The 16,576-nt window shown below is 56.2% G+C and overlaps 1 protein-coding gene across 1 annotated transcript; it reads right to left on the bottom strand.

Annotated features, from left to right (window-relative positions):
- Nucleotides 1-889: 889 nt before the first annotated feature.
- Nucleotides 890-1,843, bottom strand: LOC138355780 (helicase SRCAP-like). The gene has a single exon (XM_069311304.1). It carries the CDS (start codon nucleotides 1,841-1,843, stop codon nucleotides 890-892), a length of 954 nt encoding a protein of 317 aa, XP_069167405.1.
- Nucleotides 1,844-16,576: the final 14,733 nt, after the last annotated feature.

Raw genomic sequence — 16,576 nt, forward strand, 5'->3', positions numbered from 1 at the left:
ATTGTTCATTGTGTTGTGTCATATTCATTATACACATTCACTGCTTTCTGACACCCCGCTGGCACACTGTCTCCTTGCCATACCCCATGTCTTGTTCACTCACTCACTCTCTCACTCACAACCTACTTTCTTACCGGTCTCTCGTTTCTCTGTTTACACTTAGATTCACTTGAAGCACCTATCACCACCAGTCTGCCGTCATTAAGTCGTTCAACAGGGACAAGCCGTCTCAGCAACCACTCTAAATTTGTTGTTAATTGACGTTGCACTTCACATCTGATGTTCTCACTCGTTGCTCTCTTCTACAACCACTCTCACGGGATTCCCAGATTACCAGTTTTAACTGCAGGAATTCTTGGCTTTAACCGTTTACTCCACACAGTCAACTGGCAACCATACCAAAGGGTTGGCTTCACCACTCCTCCTGACTCTGACTCTACTCTCGGTTAGTCAGTTCTGACTCTACTCTCAAGGAGTGGTTTCTTGGGTGAGGAGTTGGCATTGTAGGGTGGAGGTGGTAGGGGTAGCTCGGGTGTGGCCAGGGTGAGCATGTGGGCCGGGGTGACTAGGGGGAGCATGTGGGCGTGGGTGGCCAGGGTGAGCATGTGGGCGTGGGTGGCCAGGGTGAGCATGTGGGCCGGGGTGACTAGGGGGAGCATGTGGGCGTGGGTGGCCAGGGTGAGCATGTGGGCGTGGGTGGCCAGGGTGAGCATGTGGGCGTGGGTGGCCAGGGTGAGCATGTGGGCCGGGGTGACTAGGGTGAGCATGTGGGCGGGGGTGGCCAGGGTGAGCATGTGGGCGGGGGTGGCCAGGGTGAGCATGTGGGCGGGGGTGACTAGGGTGAGCATGTGGGCGGGGGTGGCCAGGGTGAGCATGTGGGCGGGGGTGACTAGGTTGAGCATGTGGGCGGGGGTGGCCAGGGTGAGCATGTGGGCGGGGGGGTGGCCAGGGTGAGCATGTGGGCGGGGGTGACTAGGGTGAGCATGTGGGTGGCCTGGGTGAGCATGTGGGCGAGGGTGACTAGGGTGAGCATGTGGGCGGGGGTGACTAGGGTGAGCATGTGGGCGGGGGTGGCCAGGGTGAGCATGTGGGCGGGGGTGGCCAGGGTGAGCATGTGGGCGGGGGTGGCCAGGGTGAGCATGTGGGCGGGGGTGACTAGGGTGAGGATGTGGGCGGGGGTGGCCAGGGTGAGCATGTGGGCGGGGGTGGCCAGGATGAGCATGTGGGCGGGGGTGGCCAGGGTGAGCATGTGGGCGGGGGTGGCCAGGGTGAGCATGTGGGCGGGGGTGGCCAGGGTGAGCATGTGGGCGGGGGTGGCTAGGGTGAGCATGTGGGCGGGGGTGGCCAGGGTGAGCATGTGGGCGGGGGTGGCCAGGGTGAGCATGTGGGCCGGGGTGACTAGGGTGAGCATGTGGGCGGGGGTGGCCAGGGTGAGCATGTGGGCGGGGGTGGCCAGGGTGAGCATGTGGGCCGGGGTGACTAGGGTGAGCATGTGGGCGGGGGTGGCCAGGGTGAGCATGTGGGCGGGGGTGGCCAGGGTGAGCATGTGGGCGGGGGTGGCCAGGGTGAGCATGTGGGCGGGGGTGGCCAGGGTGAGCATGTGGGCGGGGGTGGCCAGGGTGAGCATGTGGGCGGGGGTGGCCAGGGTGAGCATGTGGGCGGGGGTGACTAGGGTGAGCATGTGGGCGGGGGTGGCCAGGGTGAGCATGTGGGCGGGGGTGGCCAGGGTGAGCATGTGGGCGGGGGTGACTAGGGTGAGCATGTGGGCGGGGGTGACTAGGGTGAGCATGTGGGCGGGGGTGACTAGGGTGAGCATGTGGGCGGGGGTGACTAGGGTGAGCATGTGGGCGGGGGTGGCACCTGGGGTCCAGTGCCACTGTTTGTTGACAGAGTGTCATGTGCCAGTATTTCTGGCACTGGCCCCACCGCAGCGGGCACTACCTTACCCCATACCCTCCACCATCACCACCACCTCCACCACCGTCACCATCACCACCATCTCCACCATCACCATCTCCACCACCACCACTTTCACCCCCACCTCCACCATCACTACCAACACCTCACCATCAGCACCATCAACAGCGTAAAGGGAAGGCGACTGCAGGAGCCAGAAAGGGAAAAAGCCGAGGCTGGGAGTGAATATATGTCCAACACTCACACCGGAGGCACACATAAACAGGGTAACATCAGCAGCATATGGGGCGCCCTCACTAACATTAGAACGTCGTTTAGAAATCTAAATAAGGACCTTTCCCCGGTAATCTACACAGTCTGTTAGACCGGCACTGGAGTCTGCAGTACCGGCCTGGAATCCATACCTTTTGAGGAACAAAACAAAATCTAAAATGTGTAGAGATTTGCAACGAGACAAGTGCCAGAAGTAAGAGTTGTTTATACTAGTATTATTAGTTAACGTTATCTCACAACACTGGAAGTAAGGAGACACACGAGATACGATTACAATATTAAATATACTGATGGTAATTAATAGGCAAAGTTGACAAGGACAGTCTCCTTAAATTGGGAGAAAGTAGGCCCATAGGACATAAGTGGACGCTGGAAACGCAAGTGAATCTATGAAATTTAAGGAAATTCTTTTACCTTCATCCAAAACTTTAAAGCCAGATGCGACAATGAATTCGAACGTCCGAAGACTGAATGCAAGAGCCAGGGTGGTCGTCGGGGGCATAACGAGCTAGACCACGCTGCCCCGTAGTCAGTGTTATGTCAGTATAGCCACCATGCGGCCGCTTCGTCGTCTTCATGACCCCAGACATATGAGCAATACTGTGCGTCGTAACCCCACTCTCCGTCTGCTGTTTGCAGATGAAGTCAAAGAGAGGACTAGCAAAGAGCGCTGCTCCTCACTGTGAAGCTGTGGAGACGAGCAGACCATCCGGCTGTTACCGTGCAGCCGGAACGTCTCCAGTCATAGCTGCCAACATGAACTATAACTTAAATCCTGACTTATGTAGATTGTAATGTCATTATTTAAGAACTCAAGAGCACTTTGCGCTGATGCTGGGCTTGGGAAGATGGTGGTAGTGGTTGGTGGTTGTCATAAGGTGTTCCCTCAACTCGGCACTCATTCTTGTTCTGTAGTAAACAAAACAAAAAGGACTGATTTAATACTTAAGAACAGTCCCAATAAACAATACAACCCTCTCAAACAAGCAAACGTGGTTTACCAATTTACATGAACCAATGAAGGATGTCACCTTCTATGTATTTATATTGGTATGACTACCACATAGCTTTCAAGAAGACTGACCTGCCATCTACAAGCAGGTGCACCTAGAGATCACATGTATAGTGTACATTACACAATACTCACTAAGAACATGATAGTTGACAATACAACACTACTTTGATCTACCACTGACCAGAGAAGACTGTCAATACTGGAAGCTATACTCATAAATGAAAAAAGACCAACCTTAAATATAAAGAGTAACGACTTCAATGCCTTGCCTACGCTAAGATCCAGACCTCGCCAAAGAGCAACAGAGAGCCACATCTTTACCCATTTTTCCCTGCCTCCCCCTTCCCTTTCCAGCCTGTTGTCATCGTGAGGGGGCTTGGTGGGCAGGCCGGGGTGTGATGCTTCATGGGACGGTCCTTTGTTCTTTTGAAGCCTTATGCTCCTGCTGCTGTCTTCACTAATGTTGCTGGATGCTATTTCCTCTTCCTTATGTTTCATTTTTCCTCCCCACTCGTCTCCTTTCTAATTGTCATTTCCCACTGACTTTTTGCCATTCTTAATTATTCTTTCGGACATCTGTTTTGACGCCCGGATGTTTGGGGAGGCACACTATCTCACCCATAGAACTGTGATACCGGATGTTTCAAATGAGGGGAGGCATTTATTGTCAATCCTCGCCATCGTTGCTGAACCCGATCTCGAAGGACTGATGGTTTTTAAGGTGGCGATTGCGATGAGTATACTCACAATGCACCTCCAGGGGACCCTGTCTTCTAAGTCCCCTAGGGGACACCTTAAATTATTGCACTCATCTTCAGCTTCCCTATAACGATCCCTTCTCTCTTTCTCCGAACTTCAGTCTGCCCCGGCCCTCTGCGGTTCTACAGCAGCGGACTCAGATGACATTCATTATGAGATGCTTCGCAATCTCCATGTGCATCTTGGTGTTTACTAAATCTGTATAACCGTATCTGGGAGTCGTTGTCAGTCCCCGAAGACTGGCTCGAGGCGATGGTTCTTCCTATTCGGAAAACAGGATCTCTAGGGACATCCCATAAAGACTTCCGCCCCATTGCCTTCACGAGTTGTGTTTGCAAACTCTTTGAATGTATGGTCAATGTCCGTCTGATGTGGTTCTTGGAACACTCACCACCTCTCAATTTGGATTTCACAAGTGCCGCAGCAAGACTGATGTCTTGGTGAACTTGGAGGTCTATATGCTTTTGCTGCAAAGACCTCCGATGTTGCTGTCTTTTTTGACCTGGAAAAGGCATATGACACCACCTGGAGAGACCATATCCTGTTCCAACTCCGTTCTTTTGGCCTTTGTGGTAATCTTCCTCTTTTCCTTCAAAGCTTCCTCTCTAGTCGATCTTTAGAGTGAGGCTTGGTACCACTCTCTCTTCTTCTTTTCGGCAATTCGAAGGTGTACCCCAAGGTAGTGTTCTGAGCACTATTTATTTCCTTGTTGCCCTCAACGGTCTTCTTTCCTCCCTTACCTCTGGCATCTCAGCGCTCTATGTCGACGATCTTACCCTTTGCTGTCGAGGTGATGACTCGCCTTTCCTTCAATGATGGCTTCAACTTGCGATTGATGCCGCGTCGTCTTGGGCCACTAATCATGGCTACAAGTTCTTTATAACTAAAACTTGTGCTATGACTTTTACTGGGAAGCAGGTAGTTCTTCGTCCCTCTTTTTCGCTTTATGGTCATCCCCTTGTATACAAAGATCCTACTAAGTTTTGGGGGTTAATCTTTGACACTCGTTTGTTTTGGTCAGCCCATATCTCTTACCTCTTCATTGAATGCTCTAAGGCCCTTAACCTACTTAAGGTTTTGTCCCATACTTCTTGGGGGAGCAGATAGGTGCATGCTCCTCTATTTACATTCCTCTCAAGTACTGTCCAAATAATGGTTGCCCTGCTTACTCGTCTGCTTCTTCTATTCTTCGCCGTCTCAATGCTCGACACCATACTTGTTACGCCTCAGCTCTGGTACCTTTCGTTCGACTCCTACCCTAAGCCTGTATGTTGAAACGGGCGTCCTGTCTCTCCAGGATCGCCATGATTGCTACTGTCATGGTAGGTAGCTACTGTCGTCGCTACCTTGCATGGTCCTTGCAACACCCCTCACTGTCGCCTATGTCGTGTTTTGACTTTTGCCCCTCCTGTAGTCTCTGTTCCCCTTCACCACGTCCCTCTTTCTGTACGGTTGTCTCGCCTAAAAGATTCTCTTTCGATTAGTGTTACCAATATTTCTCCTCGTGCCGTTCTGTCCTTTTCCCGTGGAGGATCCCCCGTTTTAAATTTTGTAAAATTTTGACTCACGTGACTAAAGCTTTTACCCCTCCTACAGTTCTGAAATGCCATTTCCTTGAACACTTTTCTTGACACTCCCGCTAAATTTCAGTCTTCACCGATGGGTCTTAAGTATGCAAACGGTGTAGGCTACTCTTATTTTTCCTGACCACAACTATATGTGTCGCCTGCCTCTGGAGACTACCATCTTCACAGCAGAACTTTATGATATAATGTATGCTCCTCGTCAAATGCTTTCTCGCTGTCAATCCTTGAGAAATCCTCGCTGTTGTTGTAGTTGGCTCACACAGTGCCCTCATGGCTCTGGATTCCTTTAATCCAGTCCATCCTGTGGTAGACGAGATTCAACATTGGCTGTTTCTTATCTCCAGTAGATTTAAGACAGTGGAGTTTTGCTAGGTGCCCAGGAAAAGTGGTGTGTCCTTAAATGAGCATGCGGATGCTGCCACTAAGGAGGCTATCCGCACTTATCCCATCTCCCGTAAAGGTGTTTCTTATTTTGACTTTTACCCAGTTATTCATTGCTCAATCCTTGCCAGTTGGCAGGGTTGTTGGTCATCTGTTACTGGTAACAAGCTGCGTGCTCTTAAGAGTAGTGTGTCCCCTTGGCCTTCCTCCTAACACTATAACCGGCGGTGAGAAACGGCTCTGCCGAGGTTATGTATTGGTCATACACGCTTAACTCATGGACACTTAACGGAGCACCGCCCTGCTCCTTATTGTCCAAACTGCATTGTCCCTCTTACGGTCGTGCAAATCCTTGTTGAATGTGCTGACTTCCAGGACGTGCGTGTGTCCCTCCACACCGTCCCTAGATAGCATCCTTGGTGAGTCAGATACCTTCAGTATCGCTCGCCTTATGCGCTTTTGTTCTCGTATTGGCATCCATAGTGATATTTAGCGCCCTATGAATATCCCGCACATTTGATGGTGCTACATAGCCTTCCCGGCTTGGTGCTTTCTTTTGGAGATTACTTACTTATTCTCCCCACCCACCGCCTTACCCAGTGTTTGATTGTCATCCATGCCCATTATTTCCCTTATTTCTTCCCCTGTGTGTGATTACTTCACCTGACTCCACACAACTTCACCTCCCACAGTGTACAGTGTATAAGATAAAGTGGCACCTTTTATATTCATTCCGAAGATGTTACAGTGTGGGACGAAACGTTGTAGAAAATATACCTTCATTAATCCTTAGAGTTTCTTGACCATGAATATCGGTGTCTAGATTGTTCTTCTTGGTCCCCAGAGTAAGAAAATAGAAGCATAGAAAGATTATACTATAAGATGAGCGACGCCACTAATACGGCTGCTGGTGACGTTGATATACTGAGGGAGGCGGTGAACAATTTCCCCTCAGTGTACACTACTGTGTGTCGCCCCCCCTGGTGTTGTGGCCTCAGTGTACACTACTGTGTGTCGCCCCCCTGGTGTTGTGGCCTCAGTGTACAGTACTGTGTGTCGCCCCCCTGGTGTTGTGGCCTCAGTGTACAGTACTGTGTGTCGCCCCCCTGTTGTTGTGGCCTCAGTGTACACTACTGTGTGTCGCCCCCCCCCGGTGTTGTGGCCTCAGTGTACAGTACTGTGTGTCGCCCCCCCCTGGTGTTGTGGCCTCAGTGTACACTACTGTGTGTCGCCCCCCTGGTGTTGTGGCCTCAGTGTACACTACTGTGTGTCGCCCCCCTGGTGTTGTGGCCTCAGTGTACACTACTGTGTGTCGCCCCCCTGGTGTTGTGGCCCCAGTGTACACTACTGTGTGTCGCCCCCCTGGTGTTGTGGCCTCAGTGTACACTACTGTGTGTCGCCCCCCCCCTGGTGTTGTGGCCTCAGTGTACACTACTGTGTGTCGCCCCCCCCTGGTGTTGTGGCCTCAGTGTACACTACTGTGTGTCGCCCCCCTGGTGTTGTGGCCTCAGTGTACACTACTGTGTGTCGCCCCCCTGGTGTTGTGGCCTCAGTGTACACTACTGTGTGTCGCCCCTCCCTGGTGTTGTGGCCTCAGTGTACACTACTGTGTGTCGCCCCCCTGGTGTTGTGGCCTCAGTGTACACTACTGTGTGTCGCCCCCCCCCCTGGTGTTGTGGCCTCAGTGTACACTACTGTGTGTCGCCCCCCTGGTGTTGTGGCCTCAGTGTACACTACTGTGTGTCGCCCCCCTGGTGTTGTGGCCTCAGTGTACACTACTGTGTGTCGCCCCCCTGGTGTTGTGGCCTCAGTGTACACTACTGTGTGTCGCCCCCCCCTGGTGTTGTGGCCTCAGTGTACACTACTGTGTGTCGCCCCCCCCCCTGGTGTTGTGGCCTCAGTGTACACTACTGTGTGTCGCCCCCCTGGTGTTGTGGCCTCAGTGTACACTACTGTGTGTCGCCCCCCTGGTGTTGTGGCCTCAGTGTACACTACTGTGTGTCGCCCCCCCCTGGTGTTGTGGCCCCAGTGTACACTACTGTGTGTCGCCCCCCTGGTGTTGTGGCCTCAGTGTACACTACTGTGTGTCGCCTCCCCCCTGGTGTTGTGGCCTCAGTGTACACTACTGTGTGTCGCCCCCCCCTGGTGTTGTGGCCCCAGTGTACACTACTGTGTGTCGCCCCCCCCTGGTGTTGTGGCCTCAGTGTACACTACTGTGTGTCGCCCCCCCTGGTGTTGTGGCCTCAGTGTACACTACTGTGTGTCGCCCCCCCCTGGTGTTGTGGCCTCAGTGTACACTACTGTGTGTCGCCCCCCCCTGGTGTTGTGGCCCCAGTGTACACTACTGTGTGTCGCCCCCCCTGGTGTTGTGGCCCCAGTGTACACTACTGTGTGTCGCCCCCCTGGTGTTGTGGCCTCAGTGTACACTACTGTGTGTCGCCTCCCCCCTGGTGTTGTGGCCTCAGTGTACACTACTGTGTGTCGCCCCCCCCTGGTGTTGTGGCCTCAGTGTACACTACTGTGTGTCGCCCCCCCCTGGTGTTGTGGCCTCAGTGTACACTACTGTGTGTCGCCCCCCCTGGTGTTGTGGCCTCAGTGTACACTACTGTGTGTCGCCCCCCCCCTGGTGTTGTGGCCTCAGTGTACACTACTGTGTGTCGCCCCCCCCTGGTGTTGTGGCCCCAGTGTACACTACTGTGTGTCGCCCCCCTGGTGTTGTGGCCTCAGTGTACACTACTGTGTGTCGCCCCCCCTGGTGTTGTGGCCTCAGTGTACACTACTGTGTGTCGCCCCCCCCTGGTGTTGTGGCCTCAGTGTACACTACTGTGTGTCGCCCCCCCCCTGGTGTTGTGGCCTCAGTGTACACTACTGTGTGTCGCCCCCCCCTGGTGTTGTGGCCCCAGTGTACACTACTGTGTGTCGCCCCCCCCCTGGTGTTGTGGCCCCAGTGTACACTACTGTGTGTCGCCCCCCCCCCCTGGTGTTGTGGCCCCAGTGTACACTACTGTGTGTCGCCCCCCCCCCTGGTGTTGTGGCCCCAGTGTACACTACTGTGTGTCGCCCCCCCCCCTGGTGTTGTGGCCCCAGTGTACACTACTGTGTGTCGCCCCCCCCCCTGGTGTTGTGGCCCCAGTGTACACTACTGTGTGTCGCCCCCCCCCCCTGGTGTTGTGGCCCCAGTGTACACTACTGTGTGTCGCCCCCCCCCTGGTGTTGTGGCCCCAGTGTACACTACTGTGTGTCGCCCCCCCCCTGGTGTTGTGGCCTCAGTGTACACTACTGTGTGTCGCCCCCCCCTGGTGTTGTGGCCCCAGTGTACACTACTGTGTGTCGCCCCCCCCCCCTGGTGTTGTGGCCCCAGTGTACACTACTGTGTGTCGCCCCCCCCTGGTGTTGTGGCCCCAGTGTACACTACTGTGTGTCGCCCCCCCCCCTGGTGTTGTGGCCTCAGTATACACTACTGTGTGTCGCCCCCCTGGTGTTGTGGCCCCAGTGTACACTACTGTGTGTCGCCCCCCCCTGGTGTTGTGGCCCCAGTGTACACTACTGTGTGTCGCCCCCCCTGGTGTTGTGGCCTCAGTATACACTACTGTGTGTCGCCCCCCCCTGGTGTTGTGGCCTCAGTGTACACTACTGTGTGTCGCCCCCCCCTGGTGTTGTGGCCTCAGTATACACTACTGTGTGTCGCCCCCCTGGTGTTGTGGCCCCAGTGTACACTACTGTGTGTCGCCCCCCCCCCTGGTGTTGTGGCCCCAGTGTACACTACTGTGTGTCGCCCCCCCCCCTGGTGTTGTGGCCTCAGTGTACACTACTGTGTGTCGCCCCCCCCTGGCGTTGTGGCCCCAGTGTACACTACTGTGTGTCGCCCCCCCCTGGTGTTGTGGCCTCAGTGTACACTACTGTGTGTCGCCCCCCCCTGGTGTTGTGGCCCCAGTGTACACTACTGTGTGTCGCCCCCCCCCTGGTGTTGTGGCCCCAGTGTACACTACTGTGTGTCGCCCCCCCCTGGTGTTGTGGCCTCAGTGTACACTACTGTGTGTCGCCCCCCCCCCCCTGGTGTTGTGGCCCCAGTGTACACTACTGTGTGTCCTGACACATGTGTCAGGACACATGTGTCAGGACACATGTGTTACACACCCAAACCTGCTGACTACTTTCCAAAGAAGAATATACACGTGTAGACTGATTACTTTTATGGTGCGTAGGAACAGGGAGAGAGGGAGGATAGTACCCAGGGAGAGAGGGAGGATAGTACCCAAGGAGAGAGGGAGGATAGTACCCAGGGAGAGGGAGGATAGTACCCAGGGAGAGAGGGAGGATAGTACCCAGGGAGAGAGGGAGGATAGTACCCAGGGAGAGAGGGAGGATAGTACCCAGGGAGAGAGGGAGGATAGTACCCAGGGAGAGAGGGAGGATAGTACCCAGGGAGAGAGGGAGGATAGTACCCAGGGAGAGAGGGAGGATAGTACCCAGGGAGAGGGGGAGGATAGTACCCAGGGAGAGAGGGAGGATAGTACCCAGGGAGAGAGGGAGGATAGTACCCAGGGAGAGAGCGAGGATAGTACCCAGGGAGAGGGAGGATAGTACCCAGGGAGAGAGGGAGGATAGTACCCAGGGAGAGAGGGAGGATAGTACCCAGGGAGAGAGGGAGGATAGTACCCAGGGAGAGAGGGAGGATAGTACCCAGGGAGAGAGGGAGGATAGTACCCAGGGAGAGAGGGAGGATAGTACCCAGGGAGAGGGAGGATAGTACCCAGGGAGAGAGGGAGGATAGTACCCAGGGAGAGGGAGGATAGTACCCAGGGAGAGAGGGAGGATAGTACCCAGGGAGAGAGGGAGGATAGTACCCAGGGAGAGAGGGAGGATAGTACCCAGGGAGAGAGGGAGGATAGTACCCAGGGAGAGGGAGGATAGTACCCAGGGAGAGAGGGAGGATAGTACCCAGGGAGAGAGGGAGGATAGAACCCAGGGAGAGAGGGAGGATAGTACCCAGGGAGAGGGAGGATAGTACCCAGGGAGAGAGGGAGGATAGTTCCCAGGGAGAGAGGGAGGATAGTACCCAGGGAGAGAGGGAGGATAGTACCCAGGGAGAGGGAGGATAGTACCCAGGGAGAGAGGGAGGATAGTACCCAGGGAGAGGGAGGATAGTACCCAGGGAGAGAGGGAGGATAGTACCCAGGGAGAGAGGGAGGATAGTACCCAGGGAGAGGGAGGATAGTACCCAGGGAGAGAGGGAGGATAGCACCCAGGGAGAGGGAGGATAGTACCCAGGGAGAGAGGGAGGATAGTACCCAGGGAGAGAGGGAGGATAGTACCCAGGGAGAGAGGGAGGATAGTACCCAGGGAGAGGGAGGATAGTACATAGGGAGAGAGGGAGGATAGTACCCAGGGAGAGGGAGGATAGTACCCAGGGAGAGAGGGAGGATAGTACCCAGGGAGAGAGGGAGGATAGTACCCAGGGAGAGAGGGAGGATAGTACCCAGGGAGAGGGAGGATAGTACATAGGGAGAGAGGGAGGATAGTACCCAGGGAGAGGGAGGATAGTACCCAGGGAGAGAGGGAGGATAGTACCCAGGGAGAGAGGGAGGATAGTACCCAGGGAGAGAGGGAGGATAGTACCCAGGGAGAGAGGGAGGATAGTACCCAGGGAGAGGGAGGATAGTACCCAGGGAGAGAGGGAGGATAGTACCCAGGGAGAGAGGGAGGATAGTACCCAGGGAGAGAGGGAGGATAGTACCCAGGGAGAGGGAGGATAGTACCCAGGGAGAGAGGGAGGATAGTACCCAGGGAGAGAGGGAGGATAGTACCCAGGGAGAGAGGGAGGATAGTACCCAGGGAGAGGGAGGATAGTACCCAGGGAGAGAGGGAGGATAGTACCCAGGGAGAGGGAGGATAGTACCCAGGGAGAGAGGGAGGATAGTACCCAGGGAGAGGGAGGATAGTACCCAGGGAGAGAGGGAGGATAGTACCCAGGGAGAGAGGGAGGATAGTACCCAGGGAGAGAGGGAGGATAGTACCCAGGGAGAGAGGGAGGATAGTACCCAGGGAGAGAGGGAGGATAGTACCCAGGGAGAGGGAGGATAGTACCCAGGGAGAGAGGGAGGATAGTACCCAGGGAGAGAGGGAGGATAGTACCCAGGGAGAGGGAGGATAGTACCCAGGGAGAGAAGGAGGATAGTACCCAGGGAGAGGGAGGATGGTACACAGGGAGAGGGAGGATAGTACCCAGGGAGAGAGGGAGGATAGTACCCAGGGAGAGAGGGAGGATAGTACCCAGGGAGAGGGAGGATAGTACCCAGGGAGAGAGGGAGGATAGTTCCCAGGGAGAGAGGGAGGATAGTACCCAGGGAGAGGGAGGATAGTACCCAGGGAGAGGGAGGATGGTACTCAGGGAGAGAGGGAGGATAGTACCCAGGGAGAGAGGGAGGATAGTACACAGGGAGAGAGGGAGGATAGTACCCAGGGAGAGAGGGAGGATAGTACCCAGGGAGAGAGGGAGGATAGTACCCAGGGAGAGGGAGGATAGTACCCAGGGAGAGAGGGAGGATAGTACACAGGGAGAGAGGGAGGATAGTACCCAGGGAGAGAGGGAGGATAGTACCCAGGGAGAGAGGGAGGATAGTACACAGGGAGAGGGAGGATAGTACCCAGGGAGAGAGGGAGGATAGTACCCAGGGAGAGAGGGAGGATAGTACACAGGGAGAGAGGGAGGATAGTACACAGGGAGAGAGGGAGGATATTACACAGGAAGAAAGGGAATATAGTACACAGGGAGAGAGGGAGGATAGTACACAGGGAGAGAGGGAGGATATTACACAGGAAGAAAGGGAATATAGTACACAGGGAGAGAGGGAGGATAGTACACAGGGAGAGGAGAAGGATAGTACCCAGGGAGAGAGAGGGAGGATAGTACACAGGGAGAGGGAGGATAGTACACAGGGAGAGGGAGGATAGTACACAGGGAGAGAGGGAGGATAGTACACAGGGAGAGAGGGAGGATAGTACACAGGGAGAGATAGAGAGTAATACACAGGGAGAAAACATGGTCAAAGATAACTGTGAGAGAGTGAGAAAGAACAACTGGGTGTAGAGAAGTAGGGAGAGAGAGAGAGAGAGATGGGGGGAAGGGTGAGGCAGGCAAGCACGTGGACAGATTACCAAACACTCAGAAAGGGAACGAGAGAAAGCAAAAGGGAGTAAGAGAAAAGGGAGAGAGAGGAGGGAGGGAGTTAGAAATAGCAGTCATCCACTGACGTAAAATTCGCCACTGGTCATCGCGGAGGACCCATCACAGTGCATTACTGAGATGAGTCGCCCCCCCCCCCCGGCCCCTCCCTCGGTGGGGGGGGGGGGGTGGAGATGAGGGGGGCGGGGGGAAGAAGAGGGGGAAGAGGTAAGGGAGAGTGGTGGATGGTGGGGAAGGGGGGCAGGGAAAGTAGGGGAGGTGGCAGGGAGAGTGGGGGAGGTGGCAGGGAGAGTGGGGGAGGGGGGAGGGGGCAGGGAGAGTGGGGGAGGGGGGAGGGGGCAGGGAGAGTGGGGGAGGGGACAGGGAGAGTGGGGGAGGGGGCAGGGTGAGTGGGGGAGGGGGCAGGGAGAGTGGGGGAGGGATACGTAAACAGGTGGGACAACCACCAGTGACTGGTCAACAGGTGGGACCACCACCAGAGACTGGTCAACAGGTGGGACCACCACCAGAGACTGGTCAACAGGTGGGACCACCACCAGAGACTGGTCAACAGGTGGGACCACCACCAGAGACTGGTCAACAGGTGGGACCACCACCAGAGACTGGTCAACAGGTGGGACCACCACCAGAGACTGGTCAACAGGTGGGACCACCACCAGAGACTGGTCAACAGGTGGGACCACCACCAGAGACTGGTCAACAGGTGGGACCACCACCAGAGACTGGTCAACAGGTGGGACCACCACCAGAGACTGGTCAACAGGTGGGACCACCACCAGAGACTGGTCAACAGGTGGGACCACCACCAGAGACTGGTCAACAGGTGGGACCACCACAAGAGACTGGTCAACAGGTGGGACCACCACCAGTGACTAACCAATGGTGAGTCACCAACACCAGGCCAGCCACCCGGCCTAACCAATATATTAATAATTTTCCAGACCGCTTACATGTGCTCAACACTCTCGCCCGTATTGACCTGTCCCGGGTGGTCCCACCTGTTGACCAATCACTGGTGGTGGTCCCGCCTGTTGACCAATCACTGGTGGTGGTCCCACCAGTTGACCAGTCACTGGTGGTGGTCCCGCCTGTTGACCAATCACTGGTGGTGGTCCCGCCTGTTGACCAGTCACTGGTGGTGGTCCCGCCTGTTGACCAGTCACTGGTGGTGGTCCCGCCTGTTGACCAATCACTGGTGGTGGTCCCGCCTGTTGACCAGTCACTGGTGGTGGTCCCACCTGTTGACCAGTTCCTGGTGGTCCCACCTGTTGACCAATCTCTGGTGGTGGTCCCACCTGTTGACCAGTCACTGGTGGTGGTCCCACCTGTTGACCAGTCACTGGTGGTGGTCCCACCTGTTGACCAGTCTCTGGTGGTCCCACCTGTTGACCAGTCACTGGTGGTGGTCCCACCTGTTGACCAGTCACTGGTGGTGGTCCCACCTGTTGACCAGTCACTGGTGGTGGTCCCACCTGTTGACCAGTCACTGGTGGTGGTCCCACCTGTTGACCAGTCACTGGTGGTGGTCCCACCTGTTGACCAGTCTCTGGTGGTCCCACCTGTTGACCAGTCACTGGTGGTGGTCCCACCTGTTGACCAGTCACTGGTGGTGGTCCCACCTGTTGACCAGTCACTGGTGGTGGTCCCACCTGTTGACCAGTCACTGGTGGTGGTCCCACCTGTTGACCAGTCCCTGGTGGTCCCACCTGTTGACCAATCTCTGGTGGTGGTCCCACCTGTTGACCACTCTCTGGTGGTCCCACCTGTTGACCAGTCTATAGTGGTGGTCCCACCTGTTCATCAATCTCTGGTAGTAGTCCCACTTGTTGATCAGTCTCTTGTGGTGGTCCCACCTGTTGATCAGTCACTGGTGGTGGTCCCACCTGTTGATCAGTCACTGATGGTGGTCCCACCTGTTGATCAGCCACTGGGGGTGGTCCCACCTGTTGATCAGTCATTGGTGGTGGTCCCACCTGTTGATCAGTCACTGGTGGTGGTCCCACCTGTTGATCAGTCATTGGTGGTGGTCCCACCTGTTGATCAGTCTCTGGTGGTGGTCCCACCTGTTGATCAGTCTCTGGTGGTGGTCCCACCTGTTGATCAGTCTCTGGTGGTGGTCCCACCTGTTGATCAGTCACTGGTGGTGGTCCCACCTGTTGATCAGTCACTGGTGGTGGTCCCACCTGTTGATCAGTCATTGGTGGTGGTCCCACCTGTTGACCAGTCACTGGTGGTGGTCCCACCTGTTGACCAGTCACTGGTGGTGGTCCCACCTGTTGACCAGTCACTGGTGGTGGTCCCACCTGTTGACCAGTCCCTGGTGGTCCCACCTGTTGACCAATCTCTGGTGGTGGTCCCACCTGTTGACCACTCTCTGGTGGTCCCACCTTTTGACCAGTCTATAGTGGTGGTCCCACCTGTTGATCAGTCATTGGTGGTGGTCCCACCTGTTGATCAGTCTCTGGTGGTGGTCCCACCTGTTGATCAGTCTCTGGTGGTGGTCCCACCTGTTGATCAGTCACTGGTGGTGGTCCCACCTGTTGATCAGTCACTGGTGGTGGTCCCACCTGTTGATCAGTCACTGGTGGTGGTCCCACCTGTTGATCAGTCATTGGTGGTGGTCCCACCTGTTGATCAGTCATTGGTGGTGGTCCCACCTGTTGATCGGTCACTGGTGGTGGTCCCACCTGTTGGGGTGGTGGAGGGTGGGTCGTACTGGGTGGTGGAGGGAGGAAGGGTCGTCCTGGGTGGTGGAGGGAGGGTCGTCCTGGGTGGTGGAGGGAGGGTCGTCCTGGGTGGTGGAGGGTGGGTCGTCCTGGGTGGTGGAGGGAGGAAGGGTCGTCCTGGGTGGTGGAGGGAGGGTCGTCCTGGGTGGTGGAGGGTGGGTCGTCCTGGGTGGTAGAGGGAGGGTCGTCCTGGGTGGTGGAGGGAGGGTCGTCCTGGGTGGTGGAGGGTGGGTCGTCCTGGGTGGTGGAGGGAGGGTCGTCCTGGGTGGTGGAGGGTGGGTCGTCCTGGGTGGTGGAGGGAGGGTCGTCCTGGGTGGTGGAGGGAGGGAGGGTCGTCCTGGGTGGTGGAGGGAGGGAGGGTCGTCCTGGTTGTTGGAGGGTGGGTCGTCCTGGATGGTGGAGGGAGGGTCGTCGTGGATGGTGGAGGGAGGGTCGTCCTGGTTGGTGGAGGGTGGGTCGTCCTAGATGGTGGAGGGAGGGTCGTCCTGGGTGGTGGAGGGAGGGAGGGTCGTCCTGGAGGGTGGAGGGAGGGTTGTCCTGGGTGGTGGAGGGAGGGAGGGTCGTCCTGGGTGGTGGAAGGAGGAAGGGTCGTTCTGGGTGGTGGAGGGAGGAAGGGTCGTCCTGGGTGGTGGAGGGAGGAAGGGTCGTCCTGGGTGGTGGTGGGAGGGAGGGTCGTCCTGGGTGGTGGTGGGAGGGAGGGTCGACCAGGGTGGTGGAGGGAGGGAGGGTCGTC

Source organism: Procambarus clarkii, chromosome 6 (assembly GCF_040958095.1).
Source record: "Procambarus clarkii isolate CNS0578487 chromosome 6, FALCON_Pclarkii_2.0, whole genome shotgun sequence".
Lineage (NCBI taxonomy): Eukaryota > Metazoa > Arthropoda > Malacostraca > Decapoda > Cambaridae > Procambarus > Procambarus clarkii.